General features: G+C 48.0%; 1 protein-coding gene across 1 annotated transcript in view; it reads left to right on the forward strand.

Moving 5' to 3' along the window:
- LOC142575517 (sodium/mannose cotransporter SLC5A10-like) overlaps positions 1-10,748 on the forward strand; it is a 55,843-nt gene extending 45,095 nt beyond the window's left edge. The window contains exons 10-14 of the mRNA XM_075684931.1: positions 1,249-1,356; positions 1,791-2,110; positions 3,018-3,239; positions 5,675-5,891; positions 7,118-10,748. Of these exons, the coding sequence (XP_075541046.1) occupies positions 1,249-1,356; positions 1,791-2,110; positions 3,018-3,239; positions 5,675-5,891; positions 7,118-7,344 (1,094 nt within the window). The 3' untranslated portion in view covers positions 7,345-10,748. The remainder of the gene's footprint in view (positions 1-1,248; positions 1,357-1,790; positions 2,111-3,017; positions 3,240-5,674; positions 5,892-7,117) is intronic.
- Positions 10,749-13,652: the final 2,904 nt, after the last annotated feature.

Below are 13,652 nucleotides of genomic sequence, written 5' to 3' on the forward strand. Positions count from 1 at the left end.
TACGCCCCCCCCCCTCCCTTAAAGAAAAAAAAAGAAAAACGTCAAACCGGCCGAGACGTTGAGTTCGCTTCGTTGCTTCAACGTTTTCAACGCAATGAGCTACATCAACATGTGTTTGAGCAACTAAAACACTTCGTTAAACCGAAAATTTCGTAAATTAGAGATTTAGGTAAAATGCAGATTCTACGCGGGCTAGCAGTGGTATTGGTTGAAGGGGGAGGGGGATGTGCACTGGAATGAAACATCAGTTTTGTTCAACTCAGTGAGTCGTCCTTGTTTTTGGGCTGAAATCGGTAAAATACCAAGAGCAAACCTTTGAATATTTATCATAAACCATCTGTGGGCATTAATTAGAAACACTGAAACAGTTTAGATTGATGAAGTATCCCCAAGGTACTCTACCTTCGCTGATTTCACGGTAACCGGTTGATTATCAAAAGAGAAAGGGAGTCAGTTTCACTTTTTTTTAAAATTTCGCATCGAAACTCTATGACCAGTACGTCAGTGTGACGTCATTGATGGCAAAGTATTTTTTCCGCACTTCGGCCGTTATTGTTCAAGTAAAAGTTCATAAAACATTCGAAGTTCAGTCTCTCGCTTTATTAGAAGACAAGGTAATTTATTTTTACCGCTAAACGCCTAACTACACCCGAAGAGACACCACCAAACTTCATGATGTGATGGCTCCCTGGTGCGGGAATTTCAAGGCGGTGTCATCCCCGGTATTTTGCTCTTGTGTCTCTTCTGGCTTTGCCAAGGAGTCTTCTAGCTGTACGAGTGGCTTTTTAATATTGTGGGCAGGTTAATTTACTAACAAAGCTCAAATTATTTTAATCTTGTAGTGTGCCTTTAATGTCCCGAGACAACAAACTTGCTGCCAGAAAGGCTACAGTTGGGTGCTCCATATTAATTTCGCCCAGTAGATTTTTTTTAACGTGCAACTAAAGCAGGGAAGTGGGTCCCTGTTGTAAAGAACGGCATTTTATTTAAGATCTGTGCGACAAAAAAATAATATCTTGAACGTAGCAATACGACAGTTCCGTTGGTTTCGCTGTTCTCCGTGAACATTGACGTTTCAAGAGCTCTTTGCACGGTCGCGTCGTAAAACGTGCGAGAGAAAGCTGCAGTCTTATTGCAGGACGAACTGATAAACTCGATGACGACACGGTAATGTTGTCGTAAATCGCACGTAACGAGAAACTGAAGATCGCCGCTTCGCGCTTCTTTTTGTTTTCTCGTCGCGAACAGACCTCGTCGGCTGCTCGAACCCTGATCGTTGCCGCGAAGTCTGTGGCAGCGAAAATGGCTGCACCAACATCGCCTACCCGCTGCTCGTCGTCAAGCTCATGCCCGTCGGTAAGTGAACGTCGAGTAGGAGCACGTGAATCGAGAAGGAACGGAAATATGATCGTGTTCTTAATTAAGCCGTTCATTTAGGTTCTCAAACGGTAGCGCAGTTTTCTCGATTGAAGTTGTTTTCTTAAATCCTGTAATGCGCTCCTTGCTGTAGGTATAATTCTTGCCTGCTACTTTAGGCGGTTATATTATTATTAGGCAATGACGTAACTTTTCTCCCGACGTTTTCGTGCTTTAGCTAAGCCCGCAAAAGAATGTCTCGCGTAGGACCAGCCACTAGCTTCTCAAGCCATCGGTGCAAACAGCGCTTACGTGTACTTGCTGCTCTTTCAAGAAAATCAAGCCACAAAGAAAAAATAAAAAAATAAAAAAAAAGCACTCTGAGAACGGCGTGTTTCAAATTCCCCCTCGCTCCTGGTCCTCGGCATTCGCAGGTGCTCGCGGCATGATGCTGTCCGTGATGCTGGCCGCCCTCATGTCGTCGCTGACGTCCATATTCAACAGCTCGTCGACCATCTTCACCATCGACATCTGGAAGAAGTTCCGCAAGCACGCCTCCGACGTGGAGCTCCTCATCGTGGGCCGCTCCTTCGTCGTCGTGCTCGTGGGGCTGAGCATCGTCTGGATCCCCATCATCGAGCACTTCCCCAGCAGCCAGCTCTTCCACTACATCCAGAGCGTCACCAGCTACCTGGCCCCGCCCGTGTGCGCCGTCTACGTCATGGCCATCTCCTGGAAGCGAGTCAACGAACCCGTGAGTCCATCCTCTGCGTGCCTCTGTATACTCTTCCCTTCGAATGCAATCATTTTCTTTCCCTGACGTGATTGCTCACGTGGCTAGACATGTTATATTCTGCACGAGCCTCGGCAACCTCACTACGCCTATATAGCATTGCCCATAACACGTTCCATAAATCGATGTGTACACGCTTTGTTTCTTGCTTGCTTTTTATTTTTCTGGATTCGATCTCCGGCTGACGCGAGTACATTTTGCTATCCGTTACCCCTTTGCTCCAACCGGAGCCTTTAGTTAGGCTCTCTTAATGAACGAATGAACAAATAAAATATACGAAAAATATTAATAAATAAGGAGTCGATAAACAGCTTCGCTAAGTGAGTTTGGCCATAGGCGTGAGAAACTATACTTGCGCGTGTTTCGTGGAAACGGGTGTTAATTGTTAGCGAAGAAAGTGAAGGCCAAACGTTCTCTTTTTCCTAACGGCGCTATTAACGGTGTTATTTACGCCAGCGTTATTACGTCGTGGATCTCAAAGCACTCCTTGGTGCGTTAGGCCTTTATTGCTGAGAAACATATTATAAAAAAAGAACGTTTCCATGTTATGTGGGTTGGTACACCATATTGCTGAATTGCAGCGCAAATATACACAAGGACAGACGACAGACGAGAAGCGCTCGTCTGTCATCCCGTCTCTTCTGTCCCTGCGTAGGATGTATGGTTCAAGTTCACCAATTTGAATAAGGAAATCGCAATTGGCTCGGAGCTAAACATTGCTCTTAAATGTTAGAAACCGGGTTTACTATGTTCGCCTATATTTTAATTCCTTTACGCCGGTCGTCACATGGTGACGGTTGTCACGTCACCGTGGTCGTCAGGCCACTGGGGTTGAAACTCACGGGAGCCTCGAATTCGTCTGTCGCAGGGCGCCTTCTGGGGACTGATGATCGGCTTGGCTGTCGGCATTGCTCGCTTCGCCTGGGAGTTCTCGTACTCGGTACCCACCTGCGGGAGCGGGGAAGTTGACCCCAGGCCCTCCATCATCTCGCAAGTGCACTACTTGCACTTCGGATCGATACTGTTCCTCATTTCGCTTGTCTCCACGGCCGTCATCAGCCTGCTCACGCCGCCCATCGACGAAAGACATGTGAGTACATTAAACGTTACAGTTTGTCTCGTGCGTTCTGACCATGGTAGCTTAGAGCAAAGTGGTGGACACACACACGTACACCCACGTACACACACGCACTCACTCATACGCACACAAAAACAAAACAAAACAAGGAAGACAAGGGCGGGCGTTGCTATTAAGTTTATTCCCAGGTCACCCAAAGGTACATGTACTAAATTATCGCATCACTGAGACGCAATCATGGCATAAAAGTCGTTCACGCAGGTCAAGGAGCGGCTTTCCTAAATTGGAACGTGGATGATCGAATGCAGGCTTATGAAATATTCTATGATGCGGGTTGAGGCATTCTTCTTGTTTAAAAAGAAAAAGAAAAGGCTCCAAGGCCAGTGGATACGTATACAGCTCTTGCTCCTGACTAGAGATCTTTGTCTCCCAAAGTCGTTGTTCGCAATCGCGTGCTGTAAAGTGCGTGTCCAAATTTGTGTACTTATCCCCTGTCTTCCTTTGCTTTTCGGGCGTGCTCCCTACAAGGAAGGCAGGCAACACTGTGGAATCCACGCAAGTAGTCCGGTCACAGAAGTCTCACTCCGCGCGTCTCGCAGCGCAGTTTTCTTTAAAATTGTATCTTCGACTTATTCTTACGGAATAAACACTTCATATATTACAACTACGCAGCTTGTGGACGCAAGGATTACGTAAAAGTTGTGTAACATTTGTGCACCGCCGTGCTTTTAGCAACCGGCACACTTGCTTTTCTGGCCGCTAGCGCAAGCGGTAGTGTGCTGTGCCCGCTGGTCCCAGAAACGTCACTTCCGCTTGTTCCGTGCCAGAGAAGTTTAAATGTGCGACGCCTTCTATGTAACAAACATGTCATAATTGGAGAGAAAAATGGCGCCAAACTCAACGTTACGTCGATATACATGACAACTACGCATATATGTTTGTTTCGTATGCGACGCACTATTTTCGAACGCGAATGCGAGCAGTACGAGAAGTCTTTCCTGCCCTTGTTGTGTTGCCTGCTATGCATGGCTTGCAGCACAGAAACGGTACTTACGAGTCCACATTTCGATTTGAGCATGGCGCAGAAGACGAGGAGACGAAATGAAGAGGACGGCGCACCGTTGCACTCGCAACGAAAGTTTATTTGAAGTTTTAAACACAAACCGGATTCCGTGCGCTTACCGCAACCAAGCTTACGTATGGGGGAAGCCGGCGAGTTTGTTTGTAGACCTAAGCAGCATTGCTGTGATGTTGGGAAAATAAATTGATTGACAACTGCTATCGGCTGATCACGCTGACACCTCCTTTGGCCACACTACTGACCGGACAACACACGCGTCACCGGTACTGAGCGCTACCGGATAGCACGTCTTCATCAAGGATTATTGCACATTCCAACGACGGCGCATTCGCTCAATCGCCATTGACTGCATACTTCCGACTGCTTTCACGCGCTGTTTGCGCCACCTATTTTAGATTTATATTGCATGCAAGCTGAACGTGTAACCATTGCGGACAACGCTCCCGTTGTTAGCAACGTTTGCAAGACAAAAGGGCAAGGTTAGCAAGAAACAAAGCGGCAACGTCAGCAAGAAACAAAATGGCAACGTTCACAAGAAACACAACAAACGAAGCAAACAATAAAGTAATGCCGCGGCATTCTCCGGATACCACTATTCATCTAGCAGGTAGATGCCGTTTTAGGGGCCGCAGAATTATCAATAATGGTACGTTGTTATGTTGTTACTGTGTTACCAGTGACACGGGCCAACCACTGACTTGAGCACCTCTGTGCACATAACGTGCGATTGAATAAAATGGGCCCCGTCACTTCAGCTACTTCGCTATTGTGACGGGCCCCGTCAGCGCAGCGAGAATGGAAGAAGGAAAAAATAGAAAGGAGGGAGCATACCGCAACGTGATCGAAGCCAAACCTGGCGGTCCAACACGCGATCGCACGTCAAATTTCGCGGTTGGTTTTAGTGTTCCCGTTCTGCGGGCAGAGCCACGGCAGGGTAGCTGAACAAGCGCGCACGGAATAAAAACTACTGGCATAGCTACTGGGAACCAAATGTCTCGGAAAACCTCGATTCTTGCTCCGCGATCTCGACGCAAGAACTCACGTGTTGGGCCACCATTGTAGCTTCACTGAGCGTTCGCTTGCCAAGGCCCGCTGCGTGACGTAATGGTCCCTCCTATATTTTTCCTTCCCCCAGGGTAGCGAGCGTCTACCCTATAGTGCCTAGCTGTGTCGGTGGGGTTACTAAAAAATGCTGTCGCATTTGGCATCGCATTTAGGATGTATTTTATTGCAGTGATGATGGGCTGGCTTTGGAGGTGCACCATATTGACAGATGGCAAGGGAATGCGCTGGCACTTAAACATCATAAAGCACAACTTTGATCTCTTTCCTGTTGTAAGTTGCTCGTATTCTGTCGTCCGTGCAGCTCTATCGGTTGACCTACTCGACGAGGTTCAGCACCGAGGTGAGGGAAGAACTGGACAGGCCACAGAAGAAGGTGCCGCCCACGGTCAGCGCAGTCACGGGAGGTGCTGACAACTTGGCCTACAACAAGAGCGCGGACAATCTGGCGTCCAACGATGTGCCCATGACTATTCGTGGCCACACGTCGCCGCACGAAGTGATGCAAGCCCCACGGAAAGGTACCGTATTTCTCGATAGACGTTCGTAGATATAGCGAAGTTTTGCACGTAGCAGATAGGCAAATGGTCAGTTAAAGCTCCATCATGCCGACACCGACATTTTAGTCCTTTCGAGCTTTGCATTTCATATTTCTTTAACGTCTCTTTTTGGGAGATTTTCCAATTCACACCTGTCTTATCCTCTGCGAGTTCGTCTCTTCGCGCCAGTGTGCGCGAATAGTCAAGCGATTAGCTACATGAAAAACTAAAAGATGTATTGCAATCAAACTTTGCAGGAACCAAGTAGACTTTGTACAGACACCGATGGGTGTCTTAAATGTTAACTAGATTTATCGGGAAAGCTGTACATTACTAGGTTGTATTTAAGTTGCGCAGTAGAGCGGTTCCGCATATAGCACACGTATGTGCGCGATATTATAGTCGACGATCCGCTGCAGTAGCTCAGTGGCAGGTTCCGGGTTCGGTTCCTGTACGGAACTGGCGAGCCACGTGACTGACCCCGAAATGATTTTCGAATACCAATGTGGGTTACGCGCAGGCACGGCTGACGCTGCACTAGATGAGTGGCTTCTAGGAAGTTGCGCAGATTTGTCAAGGTTTAACGAAGGTTCAATCTCAATGGAGGGCGCGGCTGAGTGCTTGCGTAAGTCTATAGTCGGTGGCTTCCCCCAGGTCCTCTATCCTGAGCTCGAGCGTTATTTAATAATTCTTACCAACGTGGCCAAATCTCCCCGCTTGTTACACTTGTACACTTGCGTAAAGTTCACTGCTAAGGCACTGTGGGAACCACATTGCTTAAGCGACGCGGGCATCGCAAGACAGGCAGGAACGGCGCGCTTTTGTTTATTTTCAACGATGAGTCCAGATAAGCGAATTCGCTTTTAAGCGACACAGATGACAGCTGACGCAACAAGTTCGCTTCCACGATTTTGCGCCTGCCATAATTTATCTCCTTTCATCAAATTGTATCTGCCTCTGTCTGTTCTCCTGCGTCCGGGTCTCGTGAGCGCTGTGGTGTCGCAGAATCAATCAATCAATCAATCAATCAATCAATCAATCAATCAATCAATCAATCAATCAATCAATCAATCAATCAATCAATCAATCAATCAATCAATCGCTTGTTTTTGCATTTTCACACAGGTCAAACTAGCGACCAGACCAACTATAGCGCGGAAGTCTGTTAACCGTTAAGCGTTTCGTTCTTGGCTCTTTCGCACTCGCAGAACTGCGTGGGTTCAAGAAGGCGCTGTTCTGCATCTGCGGCGTCACATCCACGCACGAGGAAGAACAGGCGATGGCGGCCAACCAGCCGCCGCCCGTGAGTCCAGAGCAGGAGGCACAGGATGCGGTCAAGGCCCTGGACGAGCACCGCGTGTGGGGCGCCGCCTGCACGGTCAACGCCGTCGTAATCATCGCCGTGTGTGCGTTCGTCTGGGGCTTCTACGCCTGAGCAGCAACACTTCAGTGGCCAGTTACCGAGCGAGGAATTTACCGTGCGACGCCGCTCTCAGTCTACTCGACGTGGGACTTGTGTTTCGGGACGCCATCGTTAAGACACTGGAAGTGACGATGGTCGCTGGGGTGCGCGTCGGGACAGCAGCGCCACAGCAATTTGGGACAGCGCCTCGCCTGACGATCGCCTCGATGGCGAGACATTTGTTCCACGCACCGTCGGGCGTTGTCGGATCATTAGTGTTTCAGCGTAGAGGAGACGTACTATAGCCCCACCTGCGAAATACCGGAACTCCTCTCCGGGAACAGCAGTGCTGGTGGCGACATCTTGTGTGGCTGGATTTAACCACACGCGTGTAACCCTGATTGCACTGGAAATGACTATTCGGCCTGCCGGATTTTGCAAACGTGTCGGTAGTGACCTAATCGTTACGAAGCTATTTAAGTATCTTCTGTTTCGAGATGTTGCGCGACACCATGACGTTTCCAACACGACGAGCTTGATCATTGCGTCACGAGACGTAACCAGCCGTGCTGTTCGTGAACGCTTCTGTTATTCCGATGGACGTGTGCTTTAGTACGTCTCGGCTACGCAAAAAAAAAAAAGGCTGTTTCTTAACTGGTAGCTACCGGTACTCGCCCGGGTGACGGACACTCGCTAAGTTACCTCCCTGCGTCAGAAGACGTGACACTGTGCGGAACGCGTCAACTCAAATTTGTGGAGTCTGTGATAGCAAGCCGCATACGTTGCAGAGAGACTGCTGATCCCTGGTTCAGCGTGTGTGTCTGTGTGTGTGTTTGTGTATTGCCTGTGCGGCAACGCTGTACCTTTTCTTTTGTATAGCTTCTCTCTTACAACGCAGGACACTTACCAGTTTTAGAGTTGAAAGCGTAGGCCAGATGAGTCCGTGGCTTTTTATATACTCGCCTCACGAACGCTAGAATTCACTCCTTCGAATTCAGTGCACACTCTCGAAAGCGCTAGAAGCTGAGAGCCTTCCGGCGCTGTCAGAATGACACAAAAGTTTCCGCACACAAAGTGGGGTCGCGTTGCCACAGGAACCTTGGGTGTGATTGACTCATGACATTGATAACTTGTACTATTTTGCGCATCATCAGATAGCGAAAAAGAAAGAAAGAAAGACAGACAGAGCCAACATCAAGAAGAAAGTAAAGATGGCAAATGCGAGCGCTGCTTTTACTTGGCCGGTACTCATTCAAGTGAAGTTAAATCTGTTTATTCGCTTTCCCTACGTCACTCTTGTTTACGGTGCGCGTTTCGGCTCTATATCTGTATGGTTGAGTTAACAGTTCGAGGATTCTCAGCTGCGTGCAGTACTTGTGGGAACGGGCGGCTGTCCACCGCGGTGCTCAAATGTTCCTGAAATTAACAGAGGGGGGTGTGTGAACCAAAGAACAGCGGCAGTGTTTAAATTTTTTTATGCGTACACAGTGCATGGTGCATAGGGGAAAAATACAGGTTGGAAGGTGTACGGGTCTCAGTTGGGCCTGGTGGCCTTATTTTACTGCAATCAACTCTGTATATGTTGCCCGAGGAGCAATGTTCCTTTAATAAGTGACTTAGATAAATGCAACTAGAAGCGCCCACCGTCTTCCACCACCGCAGTACACTCGTTTTTTTTTAAATCTACATGCACAGTTCATGCGCATCCAGCACGAACTTGGCGGTAAAGTCTGAAGATGAGAGAACAAAATAAGATGTCAACACTGAGCTGCACGCTACTGGTGACATTGTTTGCGTAGTGCGCATACTTTCTAGTGAGTGGCTGTCCTCTCTTGCCATGCTCTGAGGTCAAGTCTTGACAATCGACAGGTCCGGTTTCTTCCAACGTAATTACACAATCACTGTTAAAGATGCCGGTATCTTCAAATATCAGCGAGTCTTTCACTTTGTTTCGCCGTCTAGAAGTAAAAAAAAGAAAAGAGCAAGGGCAGCAATGTCAGTGTTGGCTGAACTGCGTTGCTCCGTGACTGCATAACCATGGAATACTGCAGGAACTCGGTTTCAATCGAGTTATCGTAGGTACGGGTGGTGAAGTTGTTCATTCTCTTGTGGTCGGGCCACTCAGGCTTGAATACAAATGTTCGTTTGTGTGTGTGTGTTTGCGTGTGTGTGTACATATCGGCGTGCCACGTGCGAGCTTCAAAGATAATCGATTTCATACACTTGGCACCTTGATGGGGTTCAACTTTGTAAATATGTTTCTAGCAAGGGCGTTTCAGCTTATACTAAGCGTAGAATTTTGAACCCCTCATGAGCGAGAAGAGCGCGCGAGGTTTATTTTACACGAAGCCATGCCTATCAATTTTAGAGATGCGTAGATGACCCACTTCCACAAGGAGCGCGACGTATCGTTGCTGCGTTTACTGCATGCCATTACCAATATTTATTCAGTACTGTACGAAGACAAACAACCCTGAGCTATTTGAAGTGATTTGACGTTTTCATCTCGGATGCATTAGCAGTGTTGCAGGATTTCATTGTGTGCCCTGCTGATACTTCTAGCAAAATTTAAGACCTGACCGGTATTACACCTAGGAAACTATTTACACGTGTCTAAGATGCCAAGCAGCGAGGCTATGGAGCAGTGCTCTTCTGGGTTGCACGTCAACAAAAAGCATGCTAGTCTTTTCTGTGGTAAATTATGTCTGATGCGTTGTCTTTATGTTTCGACGAACGTCACGTCACAATATAGTATACGTGGATAAAAAACTATTGCCCCTAGAAACTTTTCTTTAAACGTAACGCCAAACCAATTTGTCTTTGTACGGGGTGTATTACCGGTCTATGCGGGCAACATACTTCAGCGTCTTTTTTAATATTAACTGTAGCATTCTACCAATTCTGCCTAGTATTGAGAAAAAGTACACGATGCGTGCGAATTAAAACCAAGTTTCTTTTTTTATGGTTTCGAAACATGGTTACGGTACTTAACGGCATCTAACAATCGTTACTTACGGGGTGCCAGTAAGTAATGTGCTCGCTGCCACAGCAATGATCCACAAACCATATTTCTTTAAAGAGCGTGCTTATTGCTTAGATCATTGGACTGGAGATTATTGCGTGCTTCTTGTAAGGGCCATGAAGCCACATAAACGTGATGAGCTGGTATTCAGTGATTTTGTTCTCTTTCCATGTTCATTTGTTGAGAGCAGTAGCAGAAAAATGTGTGTTGTTTGCGTACGTGATAAACGTACATTTTAACGTATGTGCAATGGTTCTACTTTGTTGATCGGTGATTTATGCGATTTTTATCACACGACTCAAGACGCCGTGCATCTGTTTTAAGCTGTGCGTTTGGATCAAGCCACTGCGTTTTTTTTTTACGTGTTTGTCGTGCGTTTGTACAAAATAAACAGAATAAAAGCAATTGCGCATCACCTGCAACTCGTGTGCTTTGTAACTTCTCATGAGAGTCAAATGACGCCACTGTCTCGTGATATGCGACTAATGCAAGAAAAAAAGAAAACTCGTTTAAGGTGGTAAACTAAAAAGCAGCACCTGCAGAGAGGCACTTGAGTAGCTCTGCGCAAATACTAACGTTATAGAATTCTGCAGCGCGTGATATATGAAAGTTCTCATCGGTGTCTTACCTTACTTACCACCCCCACAAGGAGACGAATGTGAAGTGCGCCCTGTGTGGGGCCGCGGGGCCCGAATCGCGTAGGCGCCCTAACAAACTGATCGCTGCCAAGCACGGGAACACGATTGGCCAGTCTCGGTCGCGAGAGCGGCCGGGAAAGAACACTAAAAAGACACCGGGGTGCTGGTTCGAGCCGACGGAGGAGGAGGACCTCTGACGAAGCCGATCGAGATCCAGATCGCCACACGGAAGCAGAGCGAAGAGCAATACCCCATCGAGGGACTCCTCCAGTTGCAGGGCTTCGCAGAGGTCGAAGTCGCCGCTGCCTAAAAAAAACAGCAGGTGAGCTGGGCGAGGCTCGTTTCGCTCACTGCTCCAAAACAGAATACCGGTGAAAATGATAAACCCGTTAAGGAAACGGAAAAGGGAGACGTGCGACTAGAGAACAGCTCTTAGAAAAAGAACGGAAACAAAAATCACTGAAAAAAAAATTGTGACAGTCAGACGCGCATCTATATAACAAAATGCAACAGCTGCACACGCTGCGTCAGACGAAAAGAAACAGCCAAAGCGAAGGCGGCGGCAAATATAACCTCGGACTCCGCGCCGCCTCCGACAACACCAATCTCGAGGAACGTGCAGACGACAGCGCAAATCCAAACAGTGACCAGGGAAAAACATGAAAATATTTATGCATGAATTGATGAGGACAGTCAATCAAAAGCTTATGGAATCGCAACAGCTAAGCAAAAACGACACGAAGAAACATAAGGCAATAGTGGCGGAACAACTTAGGGCAGTCACGACGTCTCTTCCGACCAGAAAACGCGCAAATTTGATTAGAAGCGGGTATGGGAAAAGCTAAAATAAGCCACCGCGTTGCAGAATCCGACGGTTCTGACACGGAAGCGTCACGGGCATAAAATAAGAGTGGGCAACATGGCTAATCACACTGAGAAACCACAGCGAATATCAAATTCGGAACGACTGGAGATCTGGCAATGTAACATGCCGCTCCTTTACCTGGAAAGCGGCAGCTCTCCGACAGTTTGTCAAAAACTCTGCAATCGCCTCCGGGCGTACGTGATATGTCTACAGGATGTCGGGGTCAAGCCGGTAAAAATGCAGGGATATCACACCTTGGGCGTTCTCCAACATTCTCAGGTCGCCACGCTGGTGAGCAAGTCGATAAACGCAGAATTATTAACGCTTCCACAACTTGAGGGATATACTAATTCCATAGTTATGTGATGCCAAAGATGATAATGTGATGCCAAAGAAGCGAAGTGAGACACAGACAATAATCACAAACGTGTACACTCCCCCTAAAATCAAAGGGGCGACCTACCCAAAATTCTCTCGGCAACAAAATAATCAACGGGCACCAGGGATAAGGCGATGATAGTGGGCGACATTAACCCCCCCCCCCCCCCCACACACACACATTATGTGGGGATAAGCGATTACCTCGCCCAAAGGGTTCCTACTTGAGCGCACCGCCATCGCCTTGGACTTACGGGCAATCCATCAAATCGGCAAACAGACGCACACGGGTAGCAGTATCAGCAAAGACAAGGCGCCCGACCGCCCATTTAAAATTAACGTCAGAGACGCACAATGGGTTTCCCTGGAAGAAAACGAGGGCAGCGATTACGGCGTCATCAGAATAGCGCTTTCGGCGCCCAACATAAGGCGAGCAATAGGAACCACTACACCAACCGACTGGCCTCGTTTTAGACAACTCCAAAGGGAGCTGTAGGAGTCGGATACAGCCCCACCGACATGCGGGAATGGACTCAATTTCTTCAAGAAGTGCACGGGGACACCACCGAAGCCATTGAACGCACAGCGGAGGCACCGGTCATAGACTCTCAGCTGGTCAGTTAATGGGAAGAGAGGCGGAAACTGGTCAAGAGACGGAAAAGACAGCGTCTGAACGAACACCTGAGACAACGCGTCGCTGTCTTGGCAGAGCAAGCCCAAGGCCATGCCAACGAGCTAGCTAACAGCGAGTGGGCGATGTTCTGCGGAACGCTGTCAGGGACTCTGGAAAACGACCAGTACGTAGCGAATACTGCGGAGCATGCTAGACCCGATTAGCACACGTACTGAGAAGAAGAAGTACTGAGTACAAGAAGCTCCAAATTATGGTGTACAACGTCGAGGGTACGGACCAAGAACTACTCGACGCCCTTCGGAACAAATACATGGGATACTCACCCGCGACGGCATCGCACTACACGACGACATCATACGCGAGAGAAGCCAACCCTATATCAGACTAAGACATAACGTAAGCGGATGTATACGAGGCGGCACAAGTCGCTGTTAAGGACTCCGCACCGGGACCAGACTCGATCACAAATTCAATGATTCGAAACATGAATTTGGCGGCCCTAGCGAAAATAACACAAATTTTCAATATCGAGTACTATGTCAAGGGAGACTTGCACCAGGAATGGAAATGGCTAAAATAATCATGATCCCAAAACCAAAAAAGAATCCCTCGATCGATACACTTCGGCCGGCATCGCTCACGTCCTGCCTGGGTAAGCTCTATGAGAGGGTGATCTACAGCAGACTGCAGCGACACCTGGAAGAGCGGAGCTGGTTCCCGGACTCCATAACAAGATCTCGCACGGGTTTATCCTGTCAAGACGCGTTCCTCTTACTTAGAGACGAAATTCTAGCTAATACACTG

Source organism: Dermacentor variabilis, chromosome 3 (assembly GCF_050947875.1).
Source record: "Dermacentor variabilis isolate Ectoservices chromosome 3, ASM5094787v1, whole genome shotgun sequence".
Taxonomy (NCBI): domain Eukaryota; kingdom Metazoa; phylum Arthropoda; class Arachnida; order Ixodida; family Ixodidae; genus Dermacentor; species Dermacentor variabilis.